Source organism: Humulus lupulus, chromosome 6 (genome assembly GCF_963169125.1).
Source record: "Humulus lupulus chromosome 6, drHumLupu1.1, whole genome shotgun sequence".
Classification (NCBI taxonomy): domain Eukaryota; kingdom Viridiplantae; phylum Streptophyta; class Magnoliopsida; order Rosales; family Cannabaceae; genus Humulus; species Humulus lupulus.
This window is the reverse complement of record NC_084798.1, coordinates 39,398,312-39,419,243: the sequence shown is the minus strand read 5'-3', so window position 1 is coordinate 39,419,243 and position 20,932 is coordinate 39,398,312. Positions and strand designations below refer to the sequence as shown.

General features: G+C 34.7%; 1 protein-coding gene across 1 annotated transcript; it reads left to right on the top strand.

The window, feature by feature from the left end:
• Positions 1-530: 530 nt before the first annotated feature.
• On the top strand, positions 531-3,003 carry LOC133784996 (uncharacterized). Its single transcript, XM_062224257.1, has 2 exons — positions 531-2,599; positions 2,691-3,003. The coding sequence occupies exons 1-2, from the start codon at positions 531-533 to the stop codon at positions 3,001-3,003; spliced, it is 2,382 nt and encodes a 793-aa protein (XP_062080241.1).
• The last annotated feature ends 17,929 nt before the right edge of the window (positions 3,004-20,932 follow it).

Below are 20,932 nucleotides of genomic sequence, written 5' to 3'. Positions count from 1 at the left end.
TTATTAGATTTTAAATAAATTTTTAATATTTCAATTAATTTTTTTAAATAAAAAAATAATGGCATGTACCAATTAAAAACTTACACATATGTGTCTATTTGGCACTTAAATTAAACACATATATAAAAAAAATATGCACGTAATAGAGTAGGATAAGAAACACTTATACTAATATCCTACCCTATACGTGCATCGAATACATGTTTTTTGTACCATAACTCTGTCATACCCTATAACTACAATTCAAGGGCTAATTAAGTATTTTATTTTTCTCAATGTAGTATAATCCATCGTCTACTTGTTCGAAAGATAATAGAGAAATGATGGATAAAATTTGGATTTTCCAAAAGAATAGATTATCAGTGGAGTATTTTGATGGACTTAAGAGTTTTATTAAGTTATCAACTTTGCATTTAAATGGTGAAAATAAGATTCAATGTCCATGTGTTTCATGTATGAACTTATATTATCACGACTTAGAGACAATTGAGCGTCATATATTCGTAAAATGATTTTATACCAAATATGTTATGTGGGAGTTTCACGGGGAAGATATCACAGAAGTAAACGGAGATCAAGAAGAAGTAGAATCAAACAATGAAGAGGACATACCATATGACAGTGATGATGATGAAGACAATGACGATATGAGACCAGCATTAGAAGATTTAGCTAGTCAATATCATAGGAAGAGTGATTTTGTGAACCTTGGAGATTCAAATGAGCACAATGATGAAAGGAATACATTGCCTGACTTATTTGTAGAAGCAGAAAAGGAGTTATACTTTGGATGTACAACGTTCTCAATCTTAACATTTATTGTTAATATAATGCACATTAAAGTGATGCGTGGTTGGAGTAACAAATCATTTGATTTGTTGCTTGACTTACTTTCGAAAGCATTTCCCAAAGACAATAAAATTCCACGATCTTATTATGACGCTAAGAAAATGTTGCGTGATCTTGGTTTAGGGTACGAAACTATTCATGTATGTGAGTATGATTGTACTTTATTTTGGAAAGAGAATAAAAATGCTGAAAGATGTCCTATATGTGGTCATGAACGATACAAATTCCAAGGAACTAAAGGAAAGAAGATCCCACACAAAAATATGCAATATTTTCCTATAACTCCACGACTACAAAGACTTTTTATGTCACACCATACATCATTTGATATGAGGTGGCATAAGGAAGAACATGTTGATACAGAAGGTGTGCTTAGACACCCGGCAGATGCAGAGGTTTGGAAGGATTTTGATAGACAATATCCAGATTTTGCAAAAGAATCTAGAAATGTAAGGCTTGGATTTGCAACAGATGGGTTCAATCCATTCGGTGATTTATCAAACTCATACAGTATGTGGCCAGTGTTACTAATGCCATATAACATGCCGCCATGGAGATGCATGAAACGAGAATTCTTAATGATGGCATTATTGATTCCGGGACGTCGTGCTCCAGGAAAAGACATAGATGTCTATTTACAACCTCTGATCGATGAGCTGAAAGAACTATGGGAAAATGGTGTACGTACTTTTGATATTATTGATAAAGAATATTTTACAATGCGTGCAGCAATATTGTGGACGATCCATGATTTTCCAGCATATGGTACTATATCTGGGTATAGCACTCAAGGTTATAAAGCTTGTCCTGTTTGTGAAGATGACACATCTTCATTTCGAATAAGAGGAAAAACATGTTTCATGGGTCATCGTCGATATTTGTGTCTGAACCACCAATGGCGCAATGATATGGAGTATGATGGTACAATCGAACGGTGTTCACCTCCAAGTATTTTAATAGGAGATGAAATCTTAGATAAATTAAAAGGTGTATGGAAATGTAGGGCAGGTAAAAATGATAAGATCATTAAGGACGATAAGCAACAAATGAAGGATGCACGTTATGAAAATAACATGAACTGGAGGCGAAAAACTATTTTTTGGGAGTTAGAATATTGGCCTAAATTAAAACTAAGACATAATTTGGATGTGATGCATATTGAGAAAAATATATGTGATAGTGTAGTTGGTACAATATTTAGTATTGATGAGAAGTCTAAAGATACTGAAAAGGCAAGACTTGATTTACAAGATTTAAATATTTGTAAGCAGCTACACATGAAAAAGAAGGGGAACAAATGGTTCAAACCAGTAGCATGCTATACATTATCAGCGAAGGAACGACAAGAATTTTGTACATTCATAAAGTCCGTACAATTTCCTGATGGATATGTTGCAAATATTTCTCGGAATGTTAACATGAAAGATGGAAAGTTATTTGGGTTGAAAAGTCATGATTGTCATATTTTATTACAGAGGTTGTTACCTATTGGTTTAAGGCCATATTTGAAAAAGAAAGTAATGGATGCTATTGCTGAGCTGTCATTATTCTTCAAAAAGCTATGTGCGAGGACATTATATGTGAAAGAGTTAGACGAATTGGAAAAGGGCATTGTACTCACGCTGTGTAAATTAGAAAGTATCTTTCCTCCTGCCTTCTTTGATGTGATGATTCATCTTATGGTTCACTTGCCATTAGAAGCTAAGTTAGGTGGTCCAGTACAAATGCGATGGATGTATTCAATCGAAAGGTAACAAAATCTATAACTTATGTTTAAAAAATTAAATAATCATTGAATACAATTCTTTATTACTATATATTGAAAACTTAATTAATTTCAGGGAATTAGGTCATTTGAAAAAATATGTGAAAAACAAAGCTCGACCTGAAGGTTCTATTGCAGAAGGATACATTATTACTGAGGCACTAAACTTTTGTTCAATGTATCTTCGTGGAATGGAAACACGCTTTAATCATCCTGAGCGCAATCCTGATTACCTTGGAATTAGAAAACAATCGACACTGTCAATATTCAACATGCCTACAAGACCATTTGGAAGACAATCATCCATCACACTAACTCAAGATCAACGAACCCAAGTTCAATGGTACATTTTCAATAATTGTCCTGAGTTGGAACCATATTTAACGTAAGTTTATAATTTTATTTTTTAAATTCTAACAACATTTAGGTTTTAGCATAAAAATAATATTTCATAGTACTTATTGTGAACACAGAGAACATAGATTATTCTTACAATCTCAAGGAATTCTGGATATCAATCAAGTGCAAAAAAATGAATTTTCAACATGGTTTGAAAATAAAGTAAGTTTAAATATCAATGTTCGATATTCTAAATTTTTTATTTGTCTTGATCTTACATTTATAATTTTATCTGCCATCACACATAAAAAAAATGAATGAAACAATATCTGGTAAAGCACAGGAAGATTTGTATGCAATTGCAATGCAACCAAGTTTTTTGGCTTGTACATATGCTGGTTGTATGGTTAATGGAGTTCGATACCATACAAAAAGTCGAGATGAAAGACTTTTAACTCAAAACTACGGTGTTCACGTTGAAGCAGAATATGATGGAAATATATGTGATTTTTATGGTGTCATCAATGAAATTTGGGATGTACATTACCTTTATTTGAACAAAGTTATACTGTTCAAATGCTCTTGGTACAATACCAATGGAAGTGATAGAATGTACTCTGAATATAACTTTACTAGTATCAACATCAACACAGAATGGTTTGAAGATGAACCATTTGTTCTTGCCAATCAAGTAAGTTTGGTTTTTTATTTGGATGACATTAAAAAAAGTAAAGTTAATAAAGATTGGAAAGTAGTACAAAAAGTAAATCATCGTCACATCTGGGATATACCATCAAAGCCAATGAATGGTGAAGTTGATGATGAAGATCCAACTATCAACAGTTCTGAAGCATATCAAGAAGAATCTTCGAATGACATTGGCGTGAATTTTGATTCAATGACAAATGATACTAATCTTATTCGGGATGATATTGAAGATATAGAATGTGATAATCATCAATTGTTCAATGAACTTCAAATAAATCATAATGATCAAGTTCAAAGTGATATAAACAGTGACGATACCGATGAAGAAGCTTTACTTGATGATTCTGAAGATATAACTTTGAGTGATGAAATTGATTAACTATAAAGTGTGTTATTATTTTTGTTTTTTGTAAAGTTTTGAATATGCAAATTTATTATATGCTAATAAAAAATTTATATTGTTTAGATTTTTAATCATGACAAATGAGAAGTCTCTCGATCCACCAATAACTACTAGAAGGGTGTTTGGCTGTAAGAGGACGCATATTAGCTCTTCATCATCTACACAGTCTCCTCCTCGTTTGCCATGTTCTTCCAATGATGATCCAATAACACCATTAAATGATGAAACACACAAGTCCTTAGAAGGTATAAATGGTTTATGTACAACTTATGATAATATGATAATATATACATTAAAAATTAATGAAAATAGTTATGATTATAAGTAATATAACAATTATTTGACAGAATCAAGGAAGAGAACTCGTGGCCCTACTCGTGGGGATGGTGTCAGATGCTTATTAAAGGATGATGCAAGTAAGTTAAAGATTTCCTATAAAAAGGAGAACTTCGAGTTCATGGGACGCATGCCACTGCATTTGCGAACATTGTTGGTGTAAATGTACGCCATCTTGCTCCACTTTAGTATAGTGGATGGGCTAAAGTTCCTCCAGAAGATAAGAAAGTCGTATATGCACGTATCATGGTATGTTTATGTTACCATACTTATTTTATAATATTTTTTGCATGACAATTTATTTTTTGAAATTCTTTTTGCAGGATGTATTTGAGATGGATTTTAAAAAAGATCCATATCTTGAAACTATTTACAATCACTATTATTCAGAGAGCTATAAAGATTATCATAATAATTGTCACAGAGAGTACAAGAATATCATCAAAGAAGGTAAGAATCCATTAGAAAATCGACCTGTGAAATTGGTGCTAACTGATGAGGATTGGCAATGGATGTGCAATAAATGTTTCTCTAACGAAGAATGGAAGGTATCCTACATTTCTTGAATTATTTGTACACATTTCATAATTTTTAATTCTTAAAACTCACATGAAAGGTATTTTGTAGAAAAAGTCAATTGCAGGGTTAAAAAATAGATCAAGTGTTTCTTTTATGCATTCTGGTGGAACTAAGTCATTTATTCAGTATTTACATGAGGAGGTAAACATATATTTGGATAATATCACTGTAATTTTATTATATTTAATGTTATTAATTATTTAAATGCATTACAAAAATCAAATCAAATAATGGATGACAAAGTACAACAAGAAACAATGAAGTTTGGAGAGATTGAAATGTTTCGAAAAACTCATTGTACAATTAAGAATGAGTGGACCCACATAATAGCCAAGGACAAATATGTATGTTCGAATTTTAAAAATTATGAATTTTTACCTTCTAAATTTTGTGAAACTATTACACTATTATTTTGTTGTTATTGTAGAAGGAAATGGTAGAGTTACGAAAAGAGAAACTCATTCAATTTGAAGATGGATTGTTACTAGTAGTGGATGAGGCTGCAATATACAGGCAAGTTTTAGGCGAAGAAAAATATGGTTGGTTACGAGGTTTTGGTCCTATACCCGGAAAGAAGATGTCAACCTAGTTATCATCCAAACGTGAAGAGATTGAAGATGAACGTTTGAAGAAATTAGAGAAAATCGTTGAAGATCTTAAAAACGAACAAAATAACAACATTGCAAGAATTGTTCAAGAGAATATGGAGAAGTTCTACGAATCACAACAAAGTCGATTATTAGAACAAAGAGCATTAGAGTCAAAAATCACACCTCCTCCATCAATGGTTTCATTAAATTTTAAGTTTAAAATTTTAAATTTTAAATTCAATATTACATATAATTTATGATGTTTTTTTCTAATCAATTATTAATTTTATATTTTGTTTCAGAATAAACAACATAGTCTTTCACCGCAACTGGAGCCATGTAAAGGAAAAGATCAACCTTCTTCTTCACAAACTCTCAATACATCCTCCACAAGTTTAAAGGAAGTGCAAAAATCTCCAATTCAATTTGAGATGCCCAAGGATGCTCCAAAGAGTGTAAAAGCTGTATTACTAGATGTTCGACTTTATGAACCTTCACACACATTTCGTATTGCCATGGACCCAGAAATTTTGGATAGTGATCAATACTTATTTATTTCACTTGAAGATGTGATTCACCTTGGCACCATGACAGAAATTGGAGCTCCTTGTATAACATTTTGGATTAGGTAAAAAAGAAATACCTTTCACATAATTCTCATGCACAAAATAACATTATTTGTCTTACAAATTCAATTGTAATATTTAGGATCTAACATCGAAAGTTGGAAAAAGCAAATCGAGCACAATATTTTCGTTTCTTTCATCCAACTTTGGCTTTGTAATCGTGTCAAAAACAAAATGCAATATCAATTGAAAATCGCTGGGAAGACACAAAAACAATTTTGGTTGCTTCCTATTCATATTGGGTAAGATTTATTTATTTATTTAATTGATTACATTATCAATATCTTAATTTATATATGTAATGACCCACTAATCTAGAATATTTGGACCATTAACGAAACTATACATAAAACTTACATTTTTATGAAAATACCATAATTTTATTGAGTAACTTGTAAAAATAAGAGTTACTTACAAATAAACAGAATACTAAGAAGGATTTGGGATCCCATTGTCTTTAAAAACAAAACATGATTTAAATGAAAAGAATTACATAAGAAAATGCGGAAAATACATATAAAACCATAAAAATTAAAAAGAGACTACATCCTCGAATCAAATAACGCTCGGCCCCCTTGACTCCATTCACCATCGATACACATCCTCTAAGCGTCACGAATCTTTCCGCCTCTAAAGCTTATTTCCTGCACATAAACAGAAAGGAATGAGCCTAATGCCCAGCAAGGAAAAATCTAACACATAGTCATACAAATCAATTTCATAATAACGTAAAGACATATCATAACACATAATACACTTATTATAATGGCCATTATTACTTGGGGTCCCATAGACTAAACAAGCTTATGCCCATGAGATTAGTGGGGTCCTACCAGCTAAATAATCATATGCCCACAATCTTTTTGGGGTCTTGTTAGTCAAATAGGGCATAAGCCCAAGCCTACAAACAAACACATTTATAACATATTCATTAACTTAACACATAAGATAACATAAACATAAACATATAGATTCTAGCCTATTTTCCTTACCAAAGTTACCGGGATATAATGGACTGAGTTGGGACTTTTGGAACACTCCTAAAACCATAATGAACAAGAGTGAGTTGAAAGAAGGAAAGAGATGAAAAGGAAATGAGAAGACTAAACCATTTGAGAGACATGCTTACCGAAACTTATGTGCTCAAGAACTTAGATTCCCTAACCAAAATAGAGATTGAGTAGAAGACTATGAGAAAGAAAATAACATAATACAGAAATGAACTAGAGTTTTGGTTACCTCAAAGACTTGTAAGATCAATCTAACCACAACCGAAATACTAACGAACCTCACTTCCCAAAGTGTTTGATAAGCTTATGATTTTCCCAAACCAGGTGTTTAAACTCTCACACTCACTTAACACTAGCAGCTTATGAACTTAGAGTAAAAGGTGAAGAAATGGCTGGGAACTAGGTCCTATTTATAGAGTTTGGGAATGAAAGTATCTTGATTTTACTTGAATAAAAATAATGGCTTTTTAGGTGAAAATTATTTGAAAAATCGTTCAGCAGAGGCTGAAGACCCGTTCAAAAGATGCTGGACTTTTGAAGAAGTTTGAATGACTGAAAGGAAAAGAATTCAAAAGAGTTTGAATTCATGCTGGAGGAGGCGATATATCGCCCCCTGTAGGCGATATATCGCCTGGGCCAGTATGCCCGAGGCGACCGTGCATCGTTTCGTGTTTTCCGTATCTACGTGCTGCGACATATCGCCCCCTATAGCTGCGATATATCGGCACACGCTGAATATTTAAACACGAAATTACACATTTTTAGCTAAGTTTGAATGGAGTAAACAGCCTTGACTAAGCCCTCAACGTTTTCAAAGCTGCTGACTGACCCTATAACATTCAAACTTTACTCCTTATTAAATTTAATCCTAAAAAATGCTTAATCCTTAATCACCATTCATAACATGTGCTTAAAATCCTATTGGTTGATGTCTAAACCTTATAATATAATAAATATAATCCTTAATATCAGTCACATTAATCAAACCTTAGGTTATACTTAATATTCTTAAACTATAGATTAAACTTAGAAAATCTATAAGTACTACTATGAGTGTCCAAATAATTCCCGGTCTGAACAAAAAATCCACAGTTACATAGATAATACTAAACATACTATAATACTACTAAATAACTAGCTAAGTAAAGTTCTTGGACTCTACAATATACAATATCGTATTTTATGGTCAGCAGATATCATTGGATGCTAGTGTAGAGTCCAAGAACTTTACTTAGCTAAGATAGATAATAGTATGATAGTATTTATAGCATTATCTTTGTAACTGTGGATTTTTGGTTCAGACCGGGAATTATTTGGACACTCATAGTAGTACTTATAGATTTTCTAAGTTTAATCTATAGTTTAAGAATATTAAGTATAACCTAAGGTTTGATTAAAGTGACTGATATTAAGGATTATATTTATTATATTATAAGGTTTAGACATCAACCAATAGGATTTTAAACACATGTTATGAATGGTGATTAAGGATTAAGTACTTTTGGGGATTAAATTTAATATGGAGTAAAGTTTGAATGTTATAGGGTCAGTCAGCAGCTTTGAATACGTTGAGGGCTTAGTCAAGGCTGTTTACTCCATTCAAACTTAGCTAAAAATGTGTAATTTCGTGTTTAAATATTCAGCGTGTGCCAATATATCGCAGCTATAGGAGGCGATATATCACAGCACGTAGATACGGAAAACACGAATCGATGCACGGTCACCTCGGGAATAATGGTCCAAGCGATATATCGCCTATAGGGGGCGATATATAGCCTCCACCATCATGTTTTCAAACACTTTTGATTTCTTTTCCTTTCAGCCATTCAAACTCCTTCAACAGTCCAGCATCTTTTGAACGAGTCTTCAGCCTCTGCTGAACGATTATTCAAATGATTTTCACCTAAAAAGCCATTATTTTTATTCAAGTAAAATCAAGATCTTTTCATCTCCAAAACTCTATAAATAGGACCTAGTACCCAGCCATTATTCACCTTTTGCTCTAAGTTCAGAAGCTGCTAGTGTTAAGTGAGTGTGAGAGTGTAAACACCTGGTTTGGGAAAATCATAAGCTTATCAAACACTTTGGGAAGTGAGGTTCTATAGTATTTCGGTTGAGGTGTAGATTGGTCTTTCAAGTCTTTGAGGTAACCAAAAATCTAGTTCATTTCTGTATTATGTTATTTTCTTTCTCATAGTCTTCTACTCAATCTCTAACCTTAATCTTCATTTTGGTTAGGGAATCTATGTTCTTGAGCACATAAGTTCGGTAAGCATGTTTCTCAAATGGTTTAGTCTTTCCATCTCTTTCATTTCTTCTCCTTTCTTTTGACTCACTCTTTCTTATGGTTTTAGGAGTGTTCCAAAAAGTCCCAACTCAGTCCATTATATCCCGGTAACTTTGGTAAGGAAAATAGGCTAGAATCAATATGTTATATGTTTATGTTATCTTATGTTTTATGCTATCAAATGTGTTATGATATGTATACGTGTATGTTTGTAGGCTTGGGCATATGACCCATATGACTAACAAGACCCCAAATGGGTTATGGGCATATGACCTACTTAGCTAGTAGGACCCCACTAATCCCATGGGCATATGCTTGTTTAGTCTATGGGACCCCAAGTAATAATGGGCATTATAATAAGTGTATGTTATATGTATTCTGTTAAGTCTTTATGTTTCTTATGAAATTATGTATATGATTAAGTGTTAGATTTTTCCTTGCTGGGCATTAGGCTCATTCCTTTCTGTTTATGTGCAGGAAATAAGCTTTAGAGGTGGAAAGATTCGTGACGCTTAGAGGATGTGTATCGATGGTGAATGGAGTCAAGGGGTCGAGCGTTATTCGATTCGAGGATGTAGTCTTGTTTATGTTTTTATGGTTTTAAATGTATTTTCCGCATTTTCTATGTAACTCTTTTTAGTTTTTAAGTTATTTTTGTTTTAAAGACAATGGGTACCCATATCCTACTTATTTTATGAAAGTAAACTTTGTTTCTACAAGTTTATGATAAATTATGGTATTTTTGCAAAAATGTAATTTTTATGTATAGTTTCGTTAATGGTCCAAAAAGTCTAGAGTAGTGGGTCATTACAGTTGGTATTAGAGCAACGGTTCTTTTGCATGAAGTTCTCCTCGATACACACGCTCAAAGCTCCGAATCGGACCGCCAAGTAAGTGTTTAAGTTACTAGTTATGTTACTTATGTGTATAGCTAACACCTTTAGTGTTTATGTTTTCAGTTAAGAATGAATGGAGCTTTAAGCAATGAGGATATCCGAGCCATTAAGGCTTTAAAAAGAATAAGGGAGCCAAGGAACACCGTAGGAGCACTAGAAAAGATCACTCGAAGATTGATCTTGTTCCACAAAGAGATAGGTCACCTTCAAGAGTCTAAGCAAATTATGATGAGAGCTGTAGAAAAATATGTCCTAGTAATTAGGCTTTTAAAAGATTTTCCTTCAGCAATTTTAACTTTAGAAGAAATATGGGAGAATATAAATAATGATGATGACTTACAAGCAGCCCTAAGATATTATTCTCTCATACTTAAGTTCACCTATGATTTAGAGTTTCAATTCACTAATGAGCAACAACATAGGATCTTCTTGAATCTTCCCCGAGGAAATTTTGAGGCTCAAGACAATGATGATTATAAGGAGATAGATAATGATATGCTAGATGAAGGATCGGATGTAGAAGATCCCGATTTTTAAGAATAGCTAGTTTTTCATTGTTTGTTTTGTTTATTTCTTTATTTTATGATTGTAATAAGTGAAAATTATTTTTCCAAATTAATTTCATGTTATTTTATCATCATGTATGAGTTTGATTTTATTTTCGCAATCATAATAAGTAATAAATAAAATGAATAATGACCAAGTTCAGTGAGGGTGGATACAAATCAATGAACCAAGTTTCCGTATTGAGAGTTAGGGGGCCTTAGTAGTGGGAACGATTTTACTGATCCCAACCCTCCCTCAATATGGTTAACTTTGGAACAAAGATAAGTTTCGAGCCTGAGAATTAAGTCATATAGGAAGATTAGAAACACACTTAGAAAATAAAGATGACTTATTTTTCTAAGTATAGAAACCCACTCTAATAATAAATAAAGACCTATATAATTTTTTCATAAGAAGTCAATAATAAATAGGTCCGAGGTATGTTTGTTTTAGAATAAGTTTTTGCCTTAGAGCCTATTAGGGTAAGTTCTAACAAGTTCTCGACTGTTAGAACTTTTGGTGAAGATGTCGCTCCGAAGATCTGCACGCACCAACGGAAATGCCTCCAACGTTGTTGCAGCGACCAATGATGCCCTCCAGTTCATAGAAGAGGAGTGCGTGCTACTACTAGCCGCAACGCGCCGACATCGTCAGTTGACAACATCGCGGAAATTGCTAGACGGCGACAACAAGTCGAGGAACTCTTGCAGAAACAACGTCAACAGGCGCAGACTCAGCCTCAGCCTCCGCCGCAACCGCAGCCGCAGCTACAACAAATGGCCCTAGCACCCCAACAAGTTGGTCCATATGGGGGATGGCCAGTGACGAACTACGCGCCACATCCAGTACCGAATATGGAGTCAGTGTATGAGAGGTTTCGCAAGCAGCACGCTCCAAACTTCAAAGGGACTATAGTCCCCTTTGAGGCAGAAGAGTGGCTAAGGAATGTGAAGCCAATTCTTACGCACATGAATCCCAGTAATGCAGACCGCATATCCTGCATCTCGTCATTACTCAAGAAGGATGCCAAAATATGGTGGGACTTAGTTCACCAGACTAACGATGTCACCACCATGATATGGACAAGATTTAAGGAGCTGTTCCACAAGAAGTATTACACCTCGGCATTCATCGCTAATGATAGAAGAATATGCTCGTCAGTTCAACAGATTAGTCAAGTTTGCACCAGAGTTGGTCCCAACCGACTTTACGAGGTTGGCCAAGTTCGTCAGAGGACTTAGACCAAAGATGGAATTAGGGGTTAAGTTAGCAAAACTGGGAACCACTACCTATGCCAATATTCTAGAAATGGCAATAGAAGTAGAAATGATTCAGATTAATGTTAGTAAGGAGAAGAAGGATTAAACGATGGTTCCAGACCAAAGTCTTTGCCTTGACCCAAGGAGGAACCCATGCTAGTAACAAGGATTTACAGGTCAGATCCTATCCTCGATAGTACATGTTCTAGTATCGCTTGATTGGTAGCAGTATACTCGTATATCTCATTAGGAATGAAAGAAAAACTAGACAAACCTAGTGAAAGATTTAGAACTAGGTTTGTAACCGAGTTGCCTTCGGCACAGTAGTTCTATCATCACGAATAGTACGAGGCGTACCGATCAAGATTGAGGACATAGAACTAGAAGGAGACCTGATAGAGCTAGTGATCAAGGACTTCGATGTAATACTAGGCATGGATCGGCTAGCACGGCATGGCGCAACGATCGACAGCAAACGCAAGAAGGTGATGTTCAAGACTCCTGACGGCCAGAGACGATGCTTCATGGGACAAGCTTCAGGATTACGCACCCCGTTAGTGTCATCTCTCAAAGCTCAACAAAGGATAGAGAAAGGATGTTAAGCATTCTTAGCCAGCATCACAAACGTGGAAAGGGAGATGCCACTTAAGGATGGATATGTTCGAGTTATACAAGAATTTCCAGAGGTATTTCCCAATGACTTGCCAGGATTGCCGCCAAATCGAGAAATAGACTTCACGATAGAATTAGTACCGGGCACCGAGCCTATCTCTAAGGCACCATACCGGATGGCACCTACGAAACTCAAGGAGTTAAAGACGCAGCTACATGAACTCCTAGACTTGGGTTTCATTAGGCCAAGCCATTCACCATGGGGAGCTCCGGTACTATTCGTGAAGAAGAAGGACGGAAGTATGCGCATGTGCATAGACTACCGTGAGCTGAATAAAGTAACAATTAAGAACAAATACTCGCTACCTCGGATTGATGATTTGTTTGATCAACTCCGAGGCGCGACGATATTCTCAAAGATCGATCTACGATCCGGGTATCACCAGCTCAAGGAAAAAGAAGAAGATATTCCTAAGACAGCCTTTAGGACTCGTTATGGATACTACGAGTTCTTGGTTATGTCTTTTGGTCCTACTAACGTGCCAGCCGCGTTTATGGACTTAATGAATAGAGTCTTCAAGGATTACTTAGATAAATTCGTTGTTGTATTCATCGACGATATCTTAGTATACTCCAAGGATGAAGTAGAGCACGAGGAACATTTAAGGATTATTTTGACGCGATTGAAGGAGCATAAACTTTACGCCAAGTTCAAGAAATGCGAGTTTTGGCTTTCACAAGTGGCGTTCCTCGGGCACATCATATCAAAAGACGGAGTTGCAGTAGATCCATCGAAGGTAGAGGCCGTGAAGGATTGGCCTAGACCAAAGAACGCGTCAGAAGTAAGAAGCTTCTTAGGGCTAGCAGGTTACTATAGAAAGTTTGTAGAGGGCTTTTCTAAGATAGCCACTCCACTCACCAACCTGACCCGGAAGCAACAAAAGTTTAACTGGAACGATAAGTGTGAAGAAAGTTTCCAGTTGCTTAAAGATAAGCTTTGCTCAGCACCAGTACTTAGTGTACCAACACCCGACGATAAGTTCGTTGTCTAATGCGATGCATCAAAGCTAGGATTGGGATGCGTGTTGATGTAAAAACGACAAGGTGATAGCCTACGCCTCACATCAGTTGAAGGAGTATGAACAACGCTATCCAACTCACGATATGGAGTTGGCAGCGGTGGTCGTTGCAAATCTGGCGCCATTATCTTTACAGAGAACGGTGTGAGATTTATACGGACCACAAGAGTTTAAAATACTTCTTTACGCAGAAGGAGCTCAACATGAGGCAGCGCGGGTGGATAGAATTAGTCAAGGATTACGACTGGGAAATCCTATACCACCCAGGGAAAGCGAACGTAGTTGCCGATGCGCTTAGTAGGAAAAGCTATGGGAACTTAGCAGTCTTATCCGGAATAGAAAAGCCGCTACAGCAGGAGCTTATCAGTGCCAGAATAGAAGTGGTTGTAGACAAGCTGGCTAACCTGTCTATCCAATCAAATTTGTTAGAAGATATAAGAATTGGTCAAGGACATGACGACACACTAGCAGCACACACGGATGCATTCAGAGAAGGCAAGACTACAGATTTCTCAATATCCAGTTAAGGTTTATTGAGATATAAGGATCGGGTATGCGTACCAGACGATCAGAGTTTTAAGAAGATGATCCTAGAAGAAGCGCACAGCACCCCGTACTCAGTTCATCCAGGGTCTACCAAGATGACTCGTGACATCAAGGCAGTCTATTGGTGGCCAGGGATGAAGAAGGACATAGCGGAGTATGTATCTAAGTGTCTGGTATGCCAGCAAGTGAAAGCAGAGCATCAGCGGCCTGCAGGTTTATTGCAACCGCTTAGCATACCAGAATGGAAGTGGTATGCTAAAGACGAACAAGCAGCATGATTCCGCTTGGATAGCAATAGATAGACTAACCAAGTCGGCTCATTTCTTCCTGTTAGAACTTCATGCACGGCAGACCAATACGCAGACATCTACATCCAAGAGATTGTACGATTGCACGATAGTGTCAGATAGAGGATCAGTATTTACGTCAAGATTTTGGAGAAACTTACAGAGAGATATGGGTACTAAGTTAAGCCTTAGTACAACTTTCCATCCTCAGACAGATGGGCAGTTTGAGCGTACGATTCAGATCTTAGAGGTATGCTACGCGCGTGTATACTTGATTTCGGAGGATCGTGGAACAAGTACTTACCGCTGATCGAGTTCTCGTACAACAACAGCTACCAGTCGACGATCGGGATGGCACCTTATGAGTTGCTATATGGAAGAAGGTGCCGATCACCGTTGCACTGGGACGAGGTAGGAGAAAGGCAGCTTCTAGGGCCCGAAGCTGTTAGGCAAGCTCAAGAAGCAGTAACGCTTATTAGACAGCGTATGCTTGCTGCTCAAAGCCATCAGAAAAGCTATGCGGATACCAAGCGACACGATGTGGAGTTCCAAGTTGGAGATCAAGTCTTCCTGAAGATATCTCCTATAAAAGGTGTCAAGCGGTTCGGGAAGAAAGGCAAGCTTAGTCCCCGATTCATAGGTCCTTTTAGATATTGGACAAAGTGGGAACAATTGCATATAGACTAGACCTACCGCCAGCACTAGCCGATAGTCACAACGTCTCCCACATCTCGATGTTACGCAAATATGTGTCAGATCCATCTCACGTCCTCAAGTACGATATGATAGCGCTCCAGAAAGACTTAAGTTACGAGGAATGACCGGTTAGCATCCTAGATAGAGGGATGAAGTAGTTACGGTCTAAGAACCTTCCTATAGTCAAAGTCCTATGGAGCAATAGTTCTGAACGCGAGGCAACGTGGGAGTTAGAGGAGGACATGCAAGGCTGGTATCGAGGACGAAATTCTTTTTAGTAGGGGAGAATTGTAGAGTCCAAGAACTTTACTTAGCTAAGATAGATAATAGTATGATAGTATTTATAGCATTATCTTTGTAACTGTGGATTTTTGGTTCAGGCCGGGAATTATTTGGACACTCATAGTAGTACTTATAGATTTTCTAAGTTTAATCTATAGTTTAAGAATATTAAGTATAACCTAAGGTTTGATTAAAGTGACTGATATTAAGGATTATATTTATTATATTATAAGGTTTAGACATCAACCAATAGGATTTTAAACACATGTTATGAATGGTGATTAAGGATTAAGTACTTTTGGGGATTAAATTTAATATGGAGTAAAGTTTGAATGTTATAGGGTCAGTCAGCAGCTTTGAATACATTGAGGGCTTAGTCAAGGCTGTTTACTCCATTCAAACTTAGCTAAAAATGTGTAATTTCGTGTTTACATATTCAGCGTATGCCGATATATCGCAGCTATAGGAGGCGATATATCGCAGCACGTAGATACGGAAAACACGAATCGATGCACGGTCGCCTCGGGAATAATGGTCCAGGCGATATATCGCCTCCACCATCATGTTTTCAAACACTTTTGAATTCTTTTCCTTTCAGCCATTCAAACTCCTTCAACAGTCCAGCATCTTTTGAACGAGTCTTCAGCCTCTGCTGAACGATTATTCAAATGATTTTCACCTAAACAGCCATTATTTTTATTCAAGTAAAATCAAGATCTTTTCATCTCCAAAACTCTATAAATAGGACCTAGTACCCAGCCATTATTCACCTTTTGCTCTAAGTTCAGAAGCTGCTAGTGTTAAGTGAGTGTGAGAGTGTAAACACCTGGTTTGGGAAAATCATAAGCTTAAACATCATAAGCTTATCAAACACTTTGGGAAGTGAGGTTCTATAGTATTTCTGTTGAGGTGTAGATTGGTCTTTCAAGTCTTTGAGGTAACCAAAACTCTAGTTCATTTCTGTATTATATTATTTTCTTTCTCATAGTCTTCTACTCAATCTCTAACCTTAATCTTCATTTTGGTTAGGGAATCTAAGTTCTTGAGCACATAAGTTCGGTAAGCATGTTTCTCAAATGGTTTAGTCTTTCCATCTCTTTCATTTCTTCTCCTTTCTTTAGACTCACTCTTTCTTATGGTTTTAGGAGTGTTCCAAAAAGTCCCAACTCAGTCCATTATATCCAGGTAACTTTGGTAAGGAAAATAGGCTAGAATCAATATGTTATATGTTTATGTTATCTTATGTTTTATGCTATCAAATGTGTTATGATATGTATATGTGTATGTTTGTAGGCTTGGGCATATGACCCATATGACTAACAAGACCCCAAATGGGTTATGGGCATATGACCTACTTAGCTAGTAGGACCCCACTAATCCCATGGGCATATGCTTGTTTAGTCTATGGGACCCCAAGTAATAATGGGCATTATAATAAGTGTATGTTATTTGTATTATGTTAAGTCTTTATGTTTCTTATGAAATTATGTATATGATTAAGTGTTAGATTTTTCCTTGCTGGGCATTAGGCTCATTCCTTTCTGTTTATGTGCAGGAAATAAGCTTTAGAGGTGGAAAGATTCGTGACGCTTAGAGGATGTGTATCGATGGTGAATGGAGTCAAGGGGCCGAGCGTTATTCGATTCGAGGATGTAGTCTTGTTTATGTTTTTATGGTTTTAAATGTATTTTCCGCATTTTCTATGTAACTCTTTTTAGTTTTTAAGTTATTTTTGTTTTAAAGACAATGGGTACCCATATCCTACTTATTATATGAAAGTAAACTTTGTTTCTACAAGTTTCTGATAAATTATGGTATTTTCGCAAAAATGTAAGTTTTATATATAGTTTCGTTAATGGTCCAAAAAGTCTAGAGTAGTGGGTCATTACAGCTAATAATAATTGATTCATTGCATGATACATGTTATTGGCTTGATCTAATTAGACTACCCCCACGAAATAAAATTAAAAGTCTAATGGCAATGTAAGTTAAATAGTGATATGGATTAGTCTTATTTAATTTTTACTTTAAATTTATTATTAAATATTTTATTTCTTTATTAGGGCTTTTGATTACTACAATACCTCCAAAAATAGGCAACCAAAAGAGATTACATGGAAATCTATAAAGGTAAGTTATAAAATAATATCACATAATATATATTACATTTGATAGTTACTTTAAAATATTACAATATAATATTGTATTGAAAATTTAAATTATCAATATCTTTTAATCTTGTCATTTACATTTTATGAATTTGTGCAGTGTCCTCAACAACCATTGAATATTGAGTGTGGATATTATGTAATGACATATATGCGTGAATTTTGCATGAATCCTAGACCTATCAATTGGTTAACTACTCATGTAAGATGTATATAAATACTATTGAAATAGAATATTTTGTTATTATATTATACAATTGACTAATATTCATTATTACTTACATTTATTTATTACAGTGCAAAGAGAAGATGAAAGATTACACAAAACAAAATATTGATCAAATTCGAGTGGAGTGGGCTGACGAATTCATAGAATTGGTTGACTAATTCCAATGAGCAATACTATAGTTCCTTCTCCAATTTTCATTTTCAAAAGTTGTATCCAAAGAGTTTTGTGGTTCAAGTTTTTAATTTATTTTGAATAGTTTTATAGTCACTATGCTCTTTTTTCCCCCAAGAGGCTTTTTCCTATTGGATTTTCCATTTTGCGTTTTTTAACTGAGGTTTGCCATAGGTTCAATGCAATATCTTTGTTTTAGGAAGTTATATGCATCCCTATACATGACTTATGTAGTTTCTTACTTTTATTTTCCTTCGAGTTTGTTATTGTAGTTATGATATTTTTAATTTTATCTTTTGATTTTGTCCATATACATTTAGTTAGTTTTTTTTACCTTGATCATATTTTTTAAAAAATAAAATTATTTTACGAATTAAAATATTATTGATTTGTTGAGAGTCCATAACACAAATCTAAATTTAATTACTTGGTATTCTTATACATTTTTTACATTATAATTTTTATTGTGTACTTTCTCTACCAATACTTTTGTAGCAAAAATACTACTACTAGAAATATTTTATTTGCTAGTGCCAAAATATGATATAATTTAGTAGCAATAAATTTATTTCTACTACCAAAGAATTGATCACTAAATGGGAAAAAAACAAAGATAAAATCATATAAAATGCATCAATTTTATATTTGGTGCTAATATTTAATTTTAGCTACCAAAAAATATTGGTAGCTGACAATATAAATGTGCTACCAAATATTTTGGTACCAGACGTATTTAGTATCATTTAATTATAATTTGCTACTAAATCATTTTGCTACCAAAATTTAATAGCAAATTTATTCATTGGTGCCAATAATATTAGCTACAAAAGAACATTGGTAGCTGAAAATATAAATATACTACCAAAATATTTGGTAGGAGTAATATCTGGTATTGTATGATTAGAATTTACTACTAAATCATTTTGCTACCAAAATTTAGTAGCAAATGATAATTAACTGCTACCAAAAATATTTGGTAGCTAAAAGTTTTGTAGCTAAAAACATGATTTCTTGTAGTGATATACTGCATTTAGAGGAGAATACATTAACTTTACCTAAAATTTCTTTAAAAATACAAGGGAATAGCTATTAGATTAGAGAAAAAAATTGTAAAGATGGAGGTGTGCACTATCTCTTTCATTTATACTTATCATGACCATAATGAAATACTATTAGTAGATGTGTATAGACTTGATATTATGGTCGAATTATTATAAATGCTATCGTCTCATTTATTTTATGCATATACAAATTTTCTCATTAATATTCGAGTATGATTTTTTTCTTAGAGGAATATTCAGGTATGATTTCGATCGTATATTTATTTAAATTTATTAAAATAATATATTTAGTAATAATTAATTGGTTAAAAAAGTTATGATTGAAAAAATACCACCAATAGACTAAATTAAAAACTTTTAGGTGGTGTTGGACACCACTAGTACTTTTTAGCAATTCTCAAATTTGTTGTATATATTTTATCTTATTTCATTTTAAATGTCATCTCATCATAATTGTATTTTATTTTATTTTATTAATATAGAAAGAATTAACACAGTAAAGAAGATGATGCCATTTAAAAAATAAAGAGATAGGGTGTGGAGTAAGTGGTTTGGATGGAAATCAAAACTGTTTTCAGTAGGTGGTAGGGAGGTCTTGCTAAAATCAGTTATTCAGGTAATACAAACCCATGTGATGAATTTATTCAGACTACCAATGTCCCTAATCAATGAACTTCATAGATTATGTGCTCATTTTTTGTGGGGAGGTAATGATAAATAACAAAATTGGTGTAAGTGAGAACGTTTGTGTTGGCATAAGTTTGATGGAGGATTGGGGTTCCACAACCTAGTTCTATTTAACCAAGCGCTCCTCGCCCTACAAGCAGTAAGAATCTACAACTCACCTCTATCGTTAATTGCTAGAGTTATGAAAGGGTTGTATACCCAATGGGTCATTTCTCAATGCTAAAGTGACTCAAATGTCTTCTTACATGTGGCGTAGCATCATGTGGGGAAGAGATATGTATATGAAGGGATCTAGATGGATTGTGTGTGATGGTCAATCTGTCAATATTACTCAGGATCGATGGATCCCAAATCAGGGTGGCAGTAAGGCCTTGTCTTTCTCTAGATCGGCAGATTATGTCACTGTAAGCTCTCTGAAGACATCCTCAGGCACGTGGAATGTGGACTTGATTCGCCACTCCTTTGGTAGCGATGAAGCTCATGTTATACTATCTATCCGAGTTTCGATCACTCATAGACATGACCAACCTGCATGGCATCACACTAAATCACGCATATACAATGTTAAGAGTGGTTATTGGTTTGCAGTGAGGGAATTTGGTTATGGGTAATCTTCTACTTTGACAGGCTAGTCCCATTGGTGGAAGTTTCACTACACCAAATAACCCTTTCCATGACATTTAAGTATAACTTTTTTAAAAAACTATTATACTAAACCCATAAAATTTGGCAGGACTAAAAAAAAAAAGTTGAGATAAAAAAGTATGCTCCAAAATAAGGTAAAAAGTATTATTAATTCTTTATGTTAATAAAAAAAATGGCGCACACAATTTTGGAGCAAATAAATTAATTGGCGGCAAATGAAATAATTGTGCCAAATATTGTATTATTTCACTTGCTATTCTCATTTTCTAAATCTAA